The 21,960-nt window shown below is 40.9% G+C and overlaps 1 protein-coding gene across 1 annotated transcript; it reads right to left on the minus strand.

Moving 5' to 3' along the window:
* Nucleotides 1–2,864: 2,864 nt before the first annotated feature.
* LOC121877900 (cyclin G-like) lies at nt 2,865–11,902 on the minus strand. The gene is made up of 6 exons (XM_042383856.1): nt 11,582–11,902; nt 10,919–11,101; nt 7,114–7,254; nt 6,391–6,867; nt 5,814–6,028; nt 2,865–5,624 (listed from the first exon to the last, which is right to left on the minus strand). Exons 2-6 carry the CDS (start codon nt 11,045–11,047, stop codon nt 5,420–5,422), a joined length of 1,167 nt encoding a protein of 388 aa, XP_042239790.1. The 5' UTR covers nt 11,048–11,101; nt 11,582–11,902; the 3' UTR covers nt 2,865–5,419.
* Nucleotides 11,903–21,960: the final 10,058 nt, after the last annotated feature.

Raw genomic sequence — 21,960 nt, forward strand, 5'->3', positions numbered from 1 at the left:
CACTGAACCCCAACACCGATCCCGACACGCTGAACACCGACACCAACACACTGAATCCCGACACCGACACACTGAACCCCAACACCGACACACTGAATCCCGACACCGACAGACTGAACCCCAACACCGACACACTGAACCCCAAACCCTTTATAGATATTTATACAGTAATATCGTAAGTTAATATGAGTTTTAACACAAGACTCAAGTTCACATTAGTCCATAGGTCGTGTAGGGAAGCTAAAATAAGAAAGACCATTTAATTTAAGTGGTCCAAAAGTGAATCGGTAAAAAATGAAGTGTTTGCCCAACATATCGTACGGCACTCCTCTGAGATCCCGTGGTGAGTGGAGGCTGATTATAGCATTATATTCGACTTCCATGGGTTTGGGTGTATAATAACTCAATTAATTATGATGAAATGAAACAAACTCTTTTATTGTATTAATGTTTTATTTCCACAGGTGATCTACTAGCAGATACCAGATATTCAAATGGTCATATATGAAATTGTTAGATTCTTGTATGTTTATTTAAATCAATACTGTTTAGGAATGAATAAAACCATTGAACTGTACAGTATTAATATATTAGTTCCTTACCAGATAGTGAAACAAGCTGCACCGTAATGAAAGGGTCGTCCATTCTTCTGTGGGTAATTATTGGGCCAAATTATTCCCCTCATGTTATTTTGGTCTATATCACATAACAGTTCACATTAATAATCTCTACTTACATTTTGTTTCTCTAGGAACTCTTAACTGTGTGATACAAGACAATAGTAACTATATACTGTATTCAGTTGTTTAGAATCACATTAAAAAAAATCCGAGTCTGATGGTGTTGTTACATGAGGAGGAACCAAAAAATTCGACACAAAATACATTAGGAACACTTTTTTTTTTCTGGAGTCGACATATTCAAAATTTTTACATAAACTTTTATTCACCACATACAGTACATATAGGTCCACTAGGGATGTTTGATGCTTGCTTACCACACCCAAGTGGTAGTATAAGTCTATGGAAGGTAGCCCAGGGTTTACATCACCATCATTTTCTGCATTACACATGAGGTCATTGGTTGCAACAGGGAAAGGTAAGCCGCTGATTATGAATGAAACGGCCATACACCAGCATATGGAGAGATGGACACAATTATCATGATTACAATGACACGGGAACTGAACTGGACAATAACTGCTTACCTGTAGCTAAGGCATCCCAAACTTATATGGTGGTTTCCATTAATGACCACTGGAAACTGCCTATTGGATGTTTTCTTGCTGATGGGCTTTGTGCTACTGAAAGCAGTAATCTACTTACACAATGCTAAGAGAAAGTAGTTTGAATACTGATTTAGTTTCTCTTACTTTAGATCACCTTGCAACTGAGGAGCATGGTAATTTATTAAATGCTTTCACAAGTAGCAAGAAAGTGAGGAACTTCATTAAGGTGGCAAGTAGAGTATACAAATTGCATGGTTTAAAAATAAAATGGATGTAAAGTTAACTACACACCTTTTGAATGATTCTGTAACCTTTGGTATACAAGATAACACTTCTCTACGATACTCATTACTGTGTGAGCGAGGCTTTTTGAGACCCAGTTGCATAAAAATCCATTCCTGAATAAAGGTCAATATGGCACACATAGGTATTACTCCTCAGAGCTCAAATTAGTTCGTCATACCTTGCACGTCATTTATGTATTGTATGTACACACACCTGTCATCCTTTTATCTTTGGGTACAGCTTGTAGTGGGTCTTAAATTACTCAGTACAGCTGTAGTATAAGAAAGGTGGTAATCTCACCCATGGATCATACTGAGGATGCCCCCTTGGTCTAAGAATCTACTGATGAGAAGATATTCGTCGAGCAACACTGTATTGGAGAAAATTGGGACACAAGGCTCACGGTAGATACTCCAGTAGTCTTTCACATTATTCACAACAATTATGCCCATGCATAATCTTAGGCATAAATATTTTCTAATCTTATCCCACACAACAGGTTTCCGTAGAGAAATGACTTCTCTTGTGCACTGAAATCCATTCACTTTTCTCATGGAGAACTTCTGCAGCATACTTATTTGTTTCCGACAATTTTATCAAGTGAGAGAATGTCCAAAGGGAGAAAAAGAACAAGAGAAAACGATCAAACTAACTAGTGCAACAGTCATAATAACCCAAGCTGTTGATGGCCAGCAAATCAAAGAAAATTTTATCTATTGTCATTATTTGGAAAGAGAAAAATATTCACTATGGTGAGCATTTGTATTAAGAACATCAACAGGATCTGTGTGTCTTTGTATAAATGAGATATTTGACCCACAGCTTCTGGGGCATATACCTGTGCCCAGGGGATGGTCACACTTGTCAGATTACTGCATCTTCCTTTCACCTTGTCTCATTTTCCTCACCCCATCCATCACTAGGTATTTCAGTGATCTTCTCTTGTCAGAATTAATGGTATTTTCTGTACTATCAATATTTCAATTTTCTGTACTATCAATATTTCAATGGATGTTGATGATCAGATATGATAAAAACTTCTGGCGCACAATTTGTCAATGAGAAACTAAATTGGTCACGCCCCCTCTCATACACCTGATAATTGTAGCCCTAAAAATATAAAAAAATCTGGCATATTTTGCCCTATCTTCTTATTTATTGGTTAGGTGAAATAACTCTTAGACCTATTGTACTGTACATATTTCCTCACTTCTGAAAATAAATAATATCCTACCCACCAAAGGTTTTTACCAAATAATAAAGTTGAGCATTTTGTGAAGTGAAGAAAGCAGTACATTAAGTGTTAGAATCTTACAAGACATGGAACAGGAAGGAAAAATTAAACTAAATATTAGAAAAATATTTATCTTATTTCATTTTGTTGTGGAGAGGCTAGACCACTGAGTGTATGACACAAGAATCAACTACATTCTTTTTTATATTTTTTGGCTCTTTGGGTTGTTGTCAAATGCCCGAGGCTTTGATAAATCCTTCAAAATAACTTACAACTGTACATCATACACATTATGTACATTAAAAATATAATATAAATGACATGAAGGCCAAGACTACAAAGAGAACAGATTTCCCCTTTCCTCAGTCCCAACATTATGCCACACTGAAAACACTTTCCTTACATACATGAGATGAATTTGTACCAACACATTCACCTGAGGTTAAATGGTACAACTGGAATTCACAAAATCTTACCTTCACATCAGTCTAACAACAGGACCTATGTTGAAACCATAATAAGCATACTACACAACAACAGATAATTCACAGGTTCTTTAGCTGTATGGGTCAGAGAATTGACAGGTCCTGTTGCTCCGTGGCTCACATTACGTATTGAACGAGATTAAAAAAAAAAAAATTGGGACTGAGGAGCCTGACCTGTAGTTTGGCTAGGGGCAGAGAACAACAGCCCCCACTGGTTTATTAACACAGGAAAAACTTTGTCCAATGATGATGATTATACTTACTGACTGTTTACAGGTGGTGACAATACTCATTGGGCTCCAAATGCTGCTGCTTTTATGAAAGCTTATAACAATTACTGTTAACACTTTTCAAGATGACAAATTTACAAACATAATATACATCTTCAAAATAAACTAAGAATACACTCCATATTCAATGTACTGTACACATCATTTATATCATTAAATAAATACAATGCACAAAAATTAGAAGAACATATACCATATGAACTCAGCTTAGCTCCTTGTTTGGAGCCCAGCACCAATAAACTTTCTGACACGTCTATTATTACTGGCAGGTACAATATTAATAAGATGGGGTCTCGTTGCATAGATAACATACATCGTCTATCCCCAAATAATATATAATAAACTCAAAATACTTTTTTTTAATATCAACAGCACTGATGCTGGTTTATTAGGGAGGGGTGGGGATGGGCCACCTCCGCGACTCGTCGCCCAGAGGGGTGTCCATCGCTCGGAGGTGGCTCGCCAACACCACCCGCCTTCCTCCACTGTACCACACTACCAGAATCAGGCTCCCTAATGGAGCAGTGACCACTTTCACTTGCAGTACCACCTTGGTAAATGCCTCTTGATCTGTAGCTAAGGGCACCATTAATATAAAGGTTTGCCTGATACTTTAGTGTATTCTTTAAGCATTTTGTTTACCTCGGGATACTCCCTGAATTCAGTAAAAAGAAATTACCGATTCCTGTCGGGTCGACAAGGAAGGCGCTCACCACTCCTAGCATCTCAAAACATACTGTGTCTGAGGGTATCACAGCCTTGTGCCCTAATAGGACACGTCTAGTGTTGCTTAACTTCGGCCTTCCTACTGGTTATCCCGACTGAATGGGAAACATGACGTAGGGGCTACAGTTTTTTGCAGGTCTGGCAACACTGCACTGGGAGCACTGTTCATGGCACAGAACAATACTGACTAGTGTAGCTTCTTTTTATGAATTATTGGTAAACCTGTGTCCCAAATTCCAATCAGCCAGGAAAAAATCACCACCTTAATTTGACCAGGCAATACCCAAAGAGATTATTAGTGAATAAATGTAAAGGATGGTTATTACAATATAACCTTACTTGTTAGTATGTTTTGTGATTTTTATGATTTTTTTGTACTTTTTCTTGAAGGAGATGCTGAATAAAGCTACAATACACTATTACATACATCCAATAAAGTAATATTTTTGTATGTTTTTTTCAGTAATCATTAAGTTTTCCACTAAAGATCATACAAGTAAAGAAGGAGACAATTCCCCTTAGTAAAGATGAAGCAAAATGACAGGACATAAATAAGTAAGGGTCACTCAGGACCAGTCTGAGTGACAACATGATATTTTTTGTTTTTAGTTTTTTATGTTACCTCCAAGTACCTTTACCCATAAAGGGCAAAAACACACTCGGGGAAAGACAGAAAATTAAAAACGCCTCCTCAGCTATAACTAACTCCTTCACAATATCACTTTTCGGTGGTCAGTTCAATCAACTTATACTAAAATATACGATTTTAATGCAAGACAACCTCGCCAATATAGGAAAAGTTCATCGTACAGAAAGAAAAACAGAAAACACTTTGCAAGTGTTGAAGAGTAATTTTTTTTTGTCTCGTGCTTAAAAAGCTTTGTGCAGTGTGAACTTGGAAAGTAATCAGCAACGAATAAGGCTACCATCATTAATGTTGGAACATTGACAATGAACATGGCCATTAGCTGCAACAGACCAAAAGAGCAATATTATGCTCAGGTATTTGGTCAAATACTGCAACTATACTCTGAAAACTGCACATTTAGGAACTGAAAATAAAATTTATAATGGTTCGTCAAAACTAAACAGGTTTTACTTTAAGCTACAATCAGTAGCAAGGCTTCTTGTTGCTTACTTGCTCTTGGTGCATCAAACAGCAACAAAATGATTATGCAATGCGGTTATGTTTTCGGTTGAATTGGGGGTAAGGGAGGAACGCAGGTGTCTTCTTGTGTGGGGACTGGCTGGGTGATTTCCGTGGAGATTTCATGGAGGCCGCTGGAGTTGGTAGAGGTGGGAATTCCTCATCGTAGTCATAGTCCATCTCCTCCTCAGACGATGATACGTACATCTCCGAGCTTTCGCTATCCATCCTGGAAAAAACAAGTAGACATTAATACCCTCATTACAAAGAATTATTTATATCCATAATGCTTAAAGTATGAACAGCTGTGTTCTCCCTACAGGCTACAACTGGTACCAGATTCTTCCACTAGCCGGAAGGAAGGGGGGGGGGGATAAACACGATGACAACTCAAGATAAGATTAGCGAATTTTATTACCTGGGCCTTATGATAGGCGGGTGTGAGGGACCCTGCATCTCGACAATTGTTGGCAATCGAGTGGTGAACTTGTCTGTGGGCCGAAGCTGACGCAGGGTTCTGTTGGAGAGTTTCCAAACCAGACGCTGGCGGTGGGGGGAGTGTCTCTGGTTCTCGTACTGATCCATTAACTCGGCAACTACCTTCTGACACTGGTCAAAAGTGTCATATGTCACCTGTAGAAAAATAAAGTTAGAGGAGCGGCAACCAATAAATATGATAAATTTCCTTCTTAACAACAATATAATCATTCAAATGGATTGTATATAGGGCATTAAGTTTCAAACATTCATTCAACACAATAATCCAAATGGAACAGGTAGTTAGAACATGAAACTGCATCCACTTTATTTTCAAACCGGGAAGCTTCTCTCAAGCTAATGACCAGTAACAAATTTTATGTGGATGGGTGGAGGCATAATCCCACACCTAAAGCACAACCTGAATCTGTGAACTGCTTATTGCAACCCATTCAATATAATTTTCTATATTTCACATCTCATCAAAGTACAGTAAAAGGCTTAGTGTCATGCATTACCTTGCATATGTTTTGAAGATGGTTAATACAGGCATGGTGAATATGTTTGTTGGCAGCATCTTGGCTAAACTCCAGTGCTAGCAGGGAGAGTGCCAGTTCTGATGGGCGGAAGGTGGCTGCAGCAGAATCGCACTCCACAATCTCCAGCTTGTGTATGAGGGTGGTGAGGGGAGGTGGTAATGTTGGGTGGTGTACGAGTGGGGCAGCCAGGTGGTTATGGGCAGCATAGAGGACGCGCAGTAGTGTCAAGGGCGTAACTGGTGGCTGGCAGCGCAGGTCTGTGGCCAGCTTGTCCATGATGATGCGCTCCATGCGGGTCACATCACCAGACGAGCATTTGCACTGAGAGATGGTGGTAAGGTCTCTGCTATCTGGTACCACCTGGGGTATATCCCTCAAGTGACTATACCCAGGGGTAAACTGGCATGAAAGATGGAATGCACTCACAGCGATGCAAGACAAATGCTTCGGTTGTGCCTGAAAAAGTATAAGCTGCATCAATATTCAACCAATACACAAAAAAATCCCAACTCTCAGTTATCCAACACTATAAATTCTATTCTAACATCACAAGCTAAACTTCTCTCCATAGATCAGTCAACCTACAGTATTCTAACTTGTATGCAAAACATAATCGATTGAAGCAAATAGTATCCAAACTTCGAGTGTAAATATCCCCAAACACCAAACTAAGCCTATAGGCCAGACGCCAGGCCTACGTACCTTCATTCGTGTGAGGAAGCGGTCCATGATGTTTACTGCATTGAAGAAGGTGTCTGGAGGAAGGTCATACCACACCTTCAAGCAACGCAGTACATGGGCCGACCCATTTCTCATCCTCATGCTGATCTCGCCACCATCCTGCTGTAATGACAAAGACATGGCTCCAATTAACCTCTACCTTCAGCACAAAGGAAAATCAGAGAATGTGATCATTAAAAAATGAAAAAGAAAAAAATCAATGCTTCAAAGGCCACAACTCCTGATTGTTATTCTATCCATCTTAAATCTGAAGGCAATGGCTTATTCACTATAACAATTACAACAATTTTCATAAAAAGAAACATTCAAATCAGATCAGCTAGAAATTCTAAGATAATCCTAAAAAGTGTACTTGACAGGCCACCAACCAACAAGCATCCAAATTTACACAAAATTTCTCCTAAATCTGCTGTAATAAAGTTATTTCATACACAGACTATGAACACTATACTGAGCTTCAAACAAAAACATATTGAAGCCTAGATTTAGTTGCTAGTCATCACAAGCTTTATTTAGCCAACTGCCAGGATATGAATCACACATAACGGAGATCTGGTATGGTGTTCCTTACCACACTCAAAACTGTAAACAGAACTTTATCCTTGACATTCATGATAAACGAGGATGGTACAGTACTATAATATGCAGTGTACAAAGATATCTTGAGTCTAACCTAACCAAAATATCTTGTAGACTGCCCGCTATATTAGCACCTAAAAAAGTATATTACAGTACTGTACTACTGTATTTATAACGACAGCTAAACCTGGACCATCAACCCAATCTGTTTGTGTCACATATAGCTGTACAGTATTGTATTTACAACTGTGGTTGCCTTAATCAGATAAGATCTTCGATGGAGCACCCTTAAGGTCAAAGAGTCAATAAAGCAGACTCATGTACTGTACCATATTTTGTTGATAGCTTCCATAAAATGTACATTCAACCCATTACCTTATCAAGTTTCTTATTTCTCCTGTTTCCTTCTTTTATATGATAAAGTACACTACAATACTCTCATTTCCTAGTATCACATTATGAGCTTTGTTGTACATTACATTATTCTCATTACCTACCACAAAGATTAATACTGTACAGTATGTAGTTTTTATGTGGAAAAGCTTAACTTAAAGTGTCTGACAAAATTTACTGCACAATACTGTAATACATTTCCTTTTTGGGCATAGTGTATATAAACCTCCAAAGGAAGAATTACAGAAGTTATTTTGTTTTTGCTCTGGGGTGTTAATCACAGTATCTCAGCACTCATCAAACAGATCTCTAAAATGACTTCAATAGTTGTGTTTTAGATATTTCTGACAAGTATACCCAGCAACATACATCATGACAAGTCAGGACTGTCATCAATGAAAGAGTCGGCTCAAGCCTTCTGTTTCTCTATTTACTGATGTGTACATAGTGTAAAATACAATGTTAAATTGCTGCTATTCTTTTATAATACTGGCAGTGTTAGGTCAAAGGTCACAGTGCAAGGCTAACATTTCTGGTAGATGAGTGACCTGAATTGCCAAATGTCAAAAATTTAGCCCAAAAGAGTTTTGAGACAATTTTATGTAAATCTGTGCCAACAAGTATTGAACATTAAAACATTTTTGAAAGTTAGACAACAGGATCTAAGAGCAGGCAAGTGTGACAACCAGCCATTTACACATTACAACCTTAGTGTGGTGGAAACCATACATTACAGTACAGTACTTCACATGAGTGAGTTTATGTATTTTATCATCATATACATGAATTTTATGTGACAAGAATTAGCAGGTACTGGAGTTATTTGTAGAGAAAGTTAATTTCGCAATTAAAACAACAAATAACTTGTCAACTGATGCTTAAATTCTTTGTGGAGCACCCCCAAAAGTGGAATGGGTATAAACGACAGCTGCAACTGTTCTGCTACACAAAATTTTCTTCTATTTTCATACCATGTTTCCTAATGTTGTTTCTGAGACCTTTGAGTATACGAGTTTACTAAAGAAAGGGGGATTTACATGCCAAGACATTTAAAAATCTATGTTAACTGGATGTTAGGTCACTAAATTTATAATAACTCCATTTTCCTGGAGAGTGGTGACGTCTACCCCAAGGATTCTTTTAAATAAATTATTACAACAGGCTAGAGGCACTGTTGTCACGACCATCCTATCACACTGCCAACTCTTCTCGGTGTAACCCAGCCTCATTAGACACCAATTTTTCAAGGTTACTCTTTAACACGACCTACCTTCTAGAACAGTAAATAAACAATTATCATTAATATACTAGAGTTTATAGCGGGTCATATATCACAAATCTGTCTTTGGTAGATCGCCCTACTTAAGAGTTGCATGCCTCAGTTTACTAACATGCCAATGAAGTCAACAACATGGTCGAATCCTAACCCACATACTGAACTGTAGTTGGTCCTAACCCTCATGCAATATGGACCAAAATTGACAATTGATTATGCCTTCAATTTTTCGCACAAAACGTAGCAGCATTTACCCAAAGTACTGTAATTATAAAGGCAACCGTGACACTGCTATCCTACCCCTAACATCTACCATGTCTGACAACTGCATCACTTATCCACTGATGGGTAACGCACATTACTATGGTGTACAACACAATGCAGCTAAATGGATTATTTTGGTCATATAATTTAAATGTTCTCTGGATTCAAACATTCGCTAACTGTGCAAGTAATTCACCACTAAAAATATCACACTACGTCACTGGGCGGGGCGAGCGTAAGGTTGGCAATACTGGCAGATGCTGACGGAGGCCCGCTGGGGGGACCCACAAATGTCATCTTTTCTCTTCAAACACAACCTTTAGCGTGTTGTATTCAACTTCTGACATTAATTTAAAGCCATTGTTATTTCACTTTTAATATAACCTTCATTTTGATATTTACATTGACCTGACGCGCTGGAAGAAAAGAATTTAGTGGGGAGGAAGAGGGAAGGGGGGGTGAGGAGGATGGCCGGAGTATAAACAGCAATGATGAACAAGACGGGAAATCACTCATTAACTTGATACTACAGGTAGTTTTACTTTCTTCTAAGTGTTCGTGGGTATTACAGTACATCTTATTTAAAAACGCGTGAAACATCAGTCCCAAGATCGATTACGGACACGACAAAGGGAGTGAGAGAGAGGGAGGGGTGGGCTGGCGGGGAACGGGAGGGAGCGAAGAGGGGGGGAGGAATCTGCGCCTTGTTGGCTGTGTCTAGCTCTTTAATTTTGAAAATGGTGCCTCAGACAGTAAACCCATCCTTTGTTCACTTCAATGTTTTAATGCTAGCGACTGTATCGATGCTCTCCTCCATTCACCAGAGCTTCAGGTAAAGTGTTATGGGTTTCAACAACTTTATCGCTGTCTCACCTTTAACGTCCGTTTTTGTGTGGATGGTTGCGTCAGCCACACAACCAACCCAAGGAGGGAGGCGACGTCGGATACCAACTCGACTTTTAAGTTATTCATAGTACCTGATGAACCCCGGTTACAGAACCATACACACATCACAGAGCTTGGTAACAAATCACCAGGAATAAACCTTGCAAATACTGTACACTCTTCCCACGGTAAAGAATGTATGTAAACGGTGAACAAGCCAGTCGTTCTGCTGTCAATCTAGAGCACTTGTATAATAGCCAAGGTAAACGAACAGTTCCCTACAGCAACTCAACTACCTACGAATGACTTACTGACAACTTAAAGATGGACATACAATAATCAATAACACCTTAAAAATCGTTGACTTACTTTGGCAGTGAGCGGGAGTGCCAAGGAGGGCTGGTATTTAGGCTCGAGGGCTAGGGCCTCCAGCAGGGGCGTCAGTAGGTCCTGGCCCCTCTCCGAGGAACCCGTCACAGGAGACTGTGCGCACGCCATCTACCCCAGTACCAGCTCGCTCTATACCCAACCCACACCACACAGCTGCACCACCTGCCAATATAAACAAACACTTAAGTACAATATCTTACTTACACTTAGTACTAACACAATATATCTCCGTGGCATACATTCATCCTCACACTAATTCTAGAAGACATCATATAACAACTTACTGAAATCTTTAATTCTCTAGAATTCCCAGGAAGCAATAAACATTTGTTAACACTACATTTCTTTTTGCCAGACTACACGTCCACATGTTTTAAAATATACCAATATAAGTTGTGTCAAGAGCCACCAGCGACATGTTGCGGGGTAGCTAGAGTAAATATTTTGTAATTGTCCATTCAAGTATTTCAGTACATTGCCAACTACACGTGACGCTTAAACTACCGTATGAACAACTGACGATAAGATAAAAACTTCAACATAACCAGGATGTAGATACAACACCCCCCCCCCCCTTCCAAGAAAAAAAAACTACAATATTACCCGAGTTTTCAAGCTTAACACTGCCTGGGACACACATACCTGCCAAATTATTTGTAAATTACTGCATCTTGCCGTGTTTGTTGTTCATGATTAGCAAAGAGAATAATGAGGGAGGAGGTTGTTGGACAAAGCGGAGAGCTCGGTCGACGGCATAGAGAACAAGTCAATAGTAAAAATGGTCTTCTTTTAGAGTGATCCTTGTGGCTGGCCTCTCATGGCACAAAGAGAGGCCTAGATATGTTGTTTCATAAGAGATCTAGGCAAATGTGCCCCTTTCAATATCACAGATAAAATTTGTACACTACGAGATCTCAGCTCGCGTCCTACCCCCTCCAGAGACTTGTTTACACTGAGCCGTCGACTCGAGGCCTCTGACGCCGCCGTGCGCACCAACGTCAGTCCTCCGCCCATCAAACTAGCTCCCTGGCAACCATCCTTCAATTTTATATAATTCACAGTACATGAGTAGTTACATATCGATAGAATAATCAATACATACATGATCTAACTGTAGCGTGTATAAAATTAACCTCATGATGATTATTATAAACTTTAAGGGAGTTGCTTTGTTAGCTAGCCAAGTGCTACTGGTGTTTTAAAGGTAGTGTGTCCGAGCACCTCAATAAACCCACTAACACAACCTTATAACGAGAACAAAAACACACACACGACGTTACCTAAACCACTCTATCAGTTTATGGCATTTTAACTTAACGAGAAAACGAATAATAACACCACTGGAAAATCTGGCATGGTTTTACGACATCTGCTAGCGTCTATAACTCCAAGGTGTGATTTCTCAGTCATTAACTTAATTATCATCTTACTGTTTTTAGGTGTGTTCCGCACCAATATATACGAACAAAACACGACGTTACTAAACCCTCATCAGTTTATGGTATTTAACTAACGAAAACGAATAATACACAAAAATCTATGTTTACCTCTCCAGCGTCTTGGTGTGATTTTATCTTAATTATCATCATCCATGGTAACTAATGAAGACAAGACTAAAACACACACACACAAACGAAACTAGAAAACGGAATAATAAATAAAAAAAAGCAGAAAAACAAACGAAGGACACTTAACATTAATCACAGGAAAAAAAAATCCTGTTCAACTTAATACCTGTAAAAAAAATCTATGATAATAACTTCATCTGACAATGAATTAATAATATTTATGGTGATGAAATGAATATATTTAAAGGATTTCTTGGGGATATCCTTGCTTGTATAGACTTAATTGATTGGCATAGTTTTTATACCTGCTCTGTATATGAACCATTTACAACTTTATGATGTGTGTGTGTATTAATAGTAGTAGTAAAACAAGTACAAGTAATATATCTGTACTAAAATATTAACTATCTTGCATTTACTAGAAAGGAGAGAGGGAGGTAGGGAGTAAAGGAAGGGTAGGAAGGGTAGAGGGGAGTAAAGGAAGGGTAGGAGGAAGGGTGAGGGAGTAAAGGAAGGGTAGGGAGGAAGGGTAGGGAGTAAAGAAGGAAGGGTGGGAGGAAGGGTAGGGGAGTAAAAGGAAGGGTAGGGAGGAAGGGTAGGGAGAAGGGAAGGGGTAGGGGAGTAAAGGAAGGGTAGGAGGAAGGGTAGGGAGTAAAGGAAGGGTAGGAGGAAGGGTGGGAGTAAAGGAAGGGTAGGAGGAGGGTGGGGAGTAAAAGGAAGGGTGGGAGGAAGGGGTAGGGAGTAAAGGAAGGGTAGGAGGAAGGGTAGGGGAAGGAAGGGTAGGAGGAAGGGTAGGGAGTAAAGGAAGGGTGGGAGGAAGGGTAGGGAATAAAGGGAAGGGTGGAGGAAGGGTAGGGAGTAAAGGAAGGGTAGGAGGAAGGGTAGGGAGTAAAGGAAGGGTAGGAGGAAGGGGTAGGGAGTAAAGGAAGGGTAGGGAGGAAGGGTGAGGGAGTAAAGGAAGGGTGGGAGGAAGGGTGGGGAGTAAGGAAGGGTGGGAGGGGTAGGGGTAAAGGAAGGGTGGGAGGAGGGTGGGAGTAAAGGAAGGGGTAGGAGGAAGGGTAGGGGAGTAAGGAAGGGTGGGAGGGTGGGGAGTAAAAGGAAGGGGTAGGAGGAAGGGTGGGGAGTAAAAGGAAGGGTGGGAGGAAGGGTAGGGAGTAAAGGAGGGTAGGAGGAAGGGTGAGGGAGTAAAGGAAGGGGTAGGAGGGGTAGGGGAGTAAAGGAAGGGTAGGAGGAAGGGTTGGGAGTAAGGGAAGGTGAGGAGGAAGAGGGTAGGGAGGAGGTAGGGAGTAAAGGAAGGGTAGGAGGAAGGGTAGGGAGAGGGAGGTAGGGAGTAAAGGAAGGGTAGGAGGAAGGGTAGGGAGAGGGAGGGATCACACAAGTACAGTACAGTATTGACAACAGCTGATAACGACCAGCATACCCAAACCGTCATTATATGTTATCTTATCGCTATGTTATCCTGGTTGGCCAACTCTTGCTGACGTTACCACACGGATGTGCTAAATAATGAGAACTGTGTTTGTGTCAGCATACAGTAATATACACACACCTGTTAAGTGTTACGTCACTGTTATTACAACTACCGGTCAGTAATGTTAATTTAATTACAATTTTATGTACAAAAATGAGTTTATACCACGACCCATCATCACAGTACACTTTTCGGGTGTGACCAGGACAACAAACACCCATGACATCACCACATAAACACAAAAAACACCCATGACATCACCACAAACACCCATGACATCACCACAACACAACAAACACCCATGACATCACCACATAAACACAAAAACACCCATGACATCACCACAACAACACAACAAACACCCATGACACCACAACAACACAACAAACACCCATGACATCACCACAACACAACAAACACCCACGACATCACCACATCAACACAACAAACACCCATGACATCACCACAACAACACAACAAACACCCATGATATCACCAAATAACACAACAAACACCCATGACATCACCACATCAACACACAACAAACACCCATGACATCACCACATCACCACAACAAACACCCATGACATCACCACATCAACACAACAAACACTCCATGACATCACCACAAATAACACAACAAACACCCATGACATCACCAACAACACAACAAACACCCATGACATCACCACAACAACAACACAACAACACCCAAGACATCACCAGCCAAACAACACAACAACACCCATGACATCACCACATCAACACAACAAACACCCATGACATCACCACATCAACACAACAAACACCCATGACATCACCACAACAACACAACAAACACCCATGACATCACCACAACAACACAACAAACACCCATGACATCACCACAACAACACAACAAACACCTATGACATCACCACATCACACAACAACAAAACACCCATGACATCACCACATCAACACAACAAACACCCATGACATCACCACATCAACACAAATAAACACCCAAGACATCACCACAACAACACAACAAACACCCATGATCACCACATCAACACAACAAACACCCATGACATCACCTTGGCCAACAACACAACAACACCCACATATCACCACAACTCAACAAACACCTATGACATCACCACATCAACACAACAAACACCCATGACATCACCACAACCCAACAAACACCCATGACATCACCACATCAACACAACAAACACCCATGACATCACCACAACCCAACAACAAACACCCATGACATCACCACATCAACACAACAAACACCCATGACATCACCACAACAACACAACAAAACACCCATGACATCATCACCACAACAACACAACAAACACCCATGACATCACCACAACAACACAAATAAACACCACATGACATCACCACAACAACACAACAAACACCCATGATACTACCACAACAACACAACAAACACCCATGACATCACCACAAATAACACAACAAACACCCATGACATCACCACAACAAATAATCTATGACATCACCACAACACAAATAAACACCCATGACATCACCCACATCAACACAACAAACACCCATGATATCACCACAACTCAACAACACCTATGACATCACCATCAACACAACAAACACCCAGCGACATCACCACAACAACACAACAAACACCCATGATACATCACCACAACAACACAACAAACAACCCATGACATCACCACAACAACACAACAAACACCCATGACATCACCACAACAACAACACAACAAACACCCATGACATCACCACAACAACACAACAAACACCCATGACATCACCACAACCCAACAAACACCCATGACATCACCACAGAATCAACACAATAAACACCCATGACATCATCACAACAAACACCCATGGCGATCACCCACATCAACATAACAAACACCCATGACATCACCACAACAAACACCCATGACATCACCACAACTCAACAAACACCCATGACATCACCACATCAACACAACAAACACCTAAGACATCACCACAACAAACACCCATGACATCACCACACAACAACACAACAAACACCCATGACATCACCACACCCAACAAACACCCATGACATCACCACAACAAACACCCATGACATCACCACAACAACACAACAAACACCCATGGCTCACACAACACAACAAACACCCATGACATCACCACAACAACACAACAAACACCCATGACATCACCACAACAACACAAATAAAACACCCATGACATCACCACAACAACACAACAAACACCATGACATTTACCACAACAACACAACAAACACCCACGACATCACTCACAACAAACACCCATGACATCACCACAACAACACAAACAAACACCCATGACATATCACTTACAACAACACAACAAACACCCATGACATCACCACATCAACACAACAAACACCCATGATATCACCACAACAACACAACAAACACCATGACATCACCACACAACAACACAACAAAACACCTATGACATCACCACAACAACACAACAAACACCCATGACATCACCACAACAATACAACAAACACCCATGACATCACCACAACAACACAAACACCCATGACATCACCACAAACAACACAACAAACACCATGACATCACCACAACAACACAACAAACACCCATGACATCACCACAACAACACAACAAACACCCATGACATCACCACATCAACACAACAACACCCATGACATCACCACAACAACACAACAAAACATTCATGACATCACCACAACAACACAACAAACACCTACGACATCACCACAACAACACAACAAACACCCATGACATCACCATCAACACAACAAACACCCATGATATCACCACAACACAAACAAAACACCCATGACATCACCACAACAACACAACAAACACCCATGACATCACCACATCAACACAAACAAACACCCATGACATCACCACAACAACACAACAAACACCCATGACATCACCACATCAACACACAACAAACACCCATGACATCACCACAACAACACAACAAACACCCATGACATCACCACAACAACACAACAACAAACACCCATGACATCACCACAACAACACAACAAACACACCCATAACATCAGCCCACAACAACACACAACAAAACAATCTATATCAACACAACAACACAACAAACACCCATGACATCACCACAACAACACAACAAACACCTATGACATCACAAATAACACAACAAACACCCAAGACATCACCACAACAACACAACAAACACTCCATGACATCACCACATCAACACAACAAACACCCATGACATCACCACAACAACACAACAAACACCCATGACATCACCACAACAACACAACAAACACCCAGTGACATCACCACAACAACACAACAAACACCCATGACATCACCACAACAACACAACAAACACCTATGACATCACCACAACAACACAACAAACACCCATGATATCACCACATCAACACAACAAACACCCATGACATCACCACAACAACACAACAAACACCCATGACATCACCACAACAAACAAACACCCATGACATCACCACAACAACACAACAAACACCCATGACATCACCACATCAACACAACAACACCCATGATATCACCACAACAACACAACAAACATCTATGACATCACCACACAACAACACAACAAACACCCATGACATCACCACAACAACACAACAAACACCCATGACATCACCACAACAAAACAAACACCCATGACACTACCACAACAACACAACAAAACAAACCCATGACATCACCACATCAACACAACAAACACCCATGACATCACAACAAATAACACAAACAAACACCCATGACATCACCACATCAACACAACAAACACCCATGACATCACCACAACAACACAACAACACCCATGACATCACCACAACAACATGTCAAACACCCATGACATCACCACAACAACACAACAAACACCCATGACATCACCACATCAACACAACAAACACTCCATGACATCACCACAACAACACAACAAAACACCCATGACATCACCACCACAACAACACAACAAACACCCATGACATCACCACAACAACACAACAAACACCCATGACATCACCACAACAAAAACAAACACCCATGACATCACCACAACAACACAACAAAACACCCATGACATCACCATCAACACAACAAACACCCATGACATCACAACAACAACACAACAAACACCCATGACATCACCACAACAACACAACAAACACCCATGACATCACCACAAACAAACACAACAAACACCCATGACATCACCACACAACAACACAACAAACACCCATGACATCACCACAACAACACAACAAACACCCATGACATCACCACAACAACACAACAAACACCTATGACATCACTACAACAACACAAATGTAAAAACACCTATGACAATACCACACATCACCACAACAAACACCTAAGACATCACAACAACAACACAACAAACACCTATGACACTACAACAACACAACAAACACCTATGACATTTGAGTCCCAACAAACACCCATGACATCACAACAACAACACAACAAAACACTCATGACATCACCACAACAACACAACAAACACCCATGACATCACCACAACAACACAACAAACACCCATGATATCACCACAACAACACAACAAACACCCATGACATCACCACAACAACACAACAAACACCCATGACATCACAACAACAACACAACAAACACCCATGACATCACCATATCAACACAACAAACACCCAGATACTACCACAACAACACAAATAAAACACCATGACATCACCACAACAACACAACAAACACCCATGACATCACCACAACAACACAACAAACACCCATGACATCACCACATCACCACAACAAACACCCATGACATCACCACAACAACACAACAAACACCCATGACATCACCACAACAACACAACAAACACCCATGACATCACCACATCAACACAACAAACACCCAAGACATCACCACAACAACACAACAAACACCCATGACATCACCACAACAACACAATGTAAACACCCATGACATCACCACAACAACACAACAAACACCCATGACATCACCACAACAACACAACAACAAACACCCATGACATCACCACAACAACACAACAAACACCCATGACATCACCACATCAACACAACAAACACCCAAGACATCACAACAACACAAACAAACACCCATGACACACCACAACAACACAACAAACACCATGCATATCACCACAACAACACAACAAACAACCATGACATCACCACAACACAACAACAAACACCCATGACATCACCACAACAACACAACAAAACACCCATGACATCACCACATCAACACAACAAACACCCATGACATCACCACAACAACACAACAAACACCCAAGACATCACCACATCAACACAACAACACCCATGACATCACCAAGGCATCAACACAACAAAACACTTCCATGACATCACCACAACAACACAACAAACACCCATGACATCACCACAACAAAACACCCATGACATCACCACATCAACACAACAAACACCCATGACATCACCACAACACAACAACAAACACCCAAGACATCACCACACATCAACACAACAAACAATCTGGGCGACATCACCACATCAACACAACAAACACCTATGACATCACCACAACAACACAACAAACACCCATGACATCACCACATCAACACAACAAACACCCATGACATCACCACAACAACACAACAAACACCCACAGACATCAACAACAACACAACAAACACCCATGACATCACCACACATCAACACAACAAACACCCATGACATCACCACATCAACACAACAAACACCTATGACATCACCACAACAATACAACAAACACCCATGACATCACCACAACAAACACCCATGACATCACCACAACAACACAACAAACACCCATGACATCACCACATCAACACAACAAACAACGGCGATATCACCACAACAACACAACAAACACCCAAGTGACATCACCACAACAACACAACAAACACCCATGACATCACCACATCAACACAACAAACACCCATGATGGCTCACCACATCAACACAACAAACACCTATGACATCACCACAACAACACAACAAACACCCATGACATCACCACAACAAACACCCATGACATCACCACACAACAACACAACAAACACCCATGACATCACCACAACAACACAACAAACACCCACATGACATCACCACAACAACACAACAAACACCCAGACATCACCACATCAACACAACAAACACCCATGACATCACCACAACAACACAACAAAACACCCATGACATCACCACATCAACACAACAAACACCCATGACATCACCACACATCAACACAACAAAATGGCCCAAGGCGGACACCACCACAACAACACAACAAACACCCATGACATCACCACAACAAACACCCATGACATCACCACATCAACACAACAAACAATCTATGACATCACCACAAACAAACAAATCTATGACATCACCACATCAACACAACAAACACCATGACATCACCACATCAACACAACAAACACCCATGACATCACCACAACAAACACCCATGACATCACCACATCAACACAACAAACACCCATGACATCACCACATCAACACAACAAACACCTATGACATCACCACATCAACACAACAAACACCTATGACATCACCACAACAACACAACAAACACCCATGACATCACCACATCAACACACAACAAACACCCATGACATCACCATACATCAACACAACAAACACCTATGACATCACCACAAACAACACAACAAACACCCATGACATCACCACAACAACACAACAAACACCCATGACATCACCACATCAACACAACAAACACCTATGACATCACCACAACAAACACCCATGACATCACCACAACAAACAACACCCACATGACATCACCACATCAACACAACAAACACCCATGACATCACCACATCAACACACAACAAACACCTAAGTGATAATACCACAACAACACAACACCCATGACATCACCAACAACACAACAAAACACCTATGACATCACCACATCAACACAAATAAAACACCCATGACATCACCACAACAAACACCCATGACACATCACCACACATCAACACAACAAACACCCATGACACATCACCACATCAACACAACAAACACCCATGACATCACCACAACAAACACCCATGACATCACCACATCAACACAACAAACACCCATGACATCACCACATCAACACAACAAACACCTTATGACATCACCACATCAACACAACAAACACCCATGACATCACCACAACAAACACAACAAACACTCCATGACATCACCATCAACACAACAAACACCCATGACATCACCACATCAACACAACAAACACCTATGACATCGCCTCACAACAACACAACAAAACACCCATGACATCACCACACAACAACACAACAAACACCCATGACATCACCACATCAACAACAAACACCTAAGACATCACCACAAACAACACAACAAACACCCATGACATCACCACAACAAACACCCATGACATCACCTCACATCAACACACAACAACAAACACCCATGACATCACCACATCAACACAACAAACACCCATGACATCACCACAACAACACAACAAACACCCATGACATCACCACATCAACACAACAAACACCCAATATGACATCACCACATCAACACAACAAACACCTATGACATCACCACAACAACACAACAAACACCCATGACATCACCACAACAAAACACCCATGACATCACCACATCAACACAACAAAACACCCCATGACATCACCACATCAACACAACAAAACCACCCATGACATCACCACATCAACACAACAAACACCCATGACATATCACCACACAACACAACAAACACCCATGACATCACCACATCAACACAACAAA

This window comes from Homarus americanus, unplaced genomic scaffold (assembly GCF_018991925.1).
Source record: "Homarus americanus isolate GMGI-L3 unplaced genomic scaffold, GMGI_Hamer_2.0 scaffold24523, whole genome shotgun sequence".
In the NCBI taxonomy this organism is placed as follows: domain Eukaryota; kingdom Metazoa; phylum Arthropoda; class Malacostraca; order Decapoda; family Nephropidae; genus Homarus; species Homarus americanus.

Coding starts and splice junctions, on each gene's coding strand:
- LOC121877900 (XM_042383856.1), bottom strand. CDS start 11,047: ATGGCGTGCGCACAGTCTCCTGTGACGGGTTCCTCGGAGAGGGGCCAG. Junction 7,255..10,918: donor CACTCCCGCTCACTGCCAAA/GTAAGTCAACGA, acceptor TTGTCATTACAG/CAGGATGGTGGCGAGATCAG. Junction 6,868..7,113: donor GCTTCCTCACACGAATGAAG/GTACGTAGGCCT, acceptor ATACTTTTTCAG/GCACAACCGAAGCATTTGTC.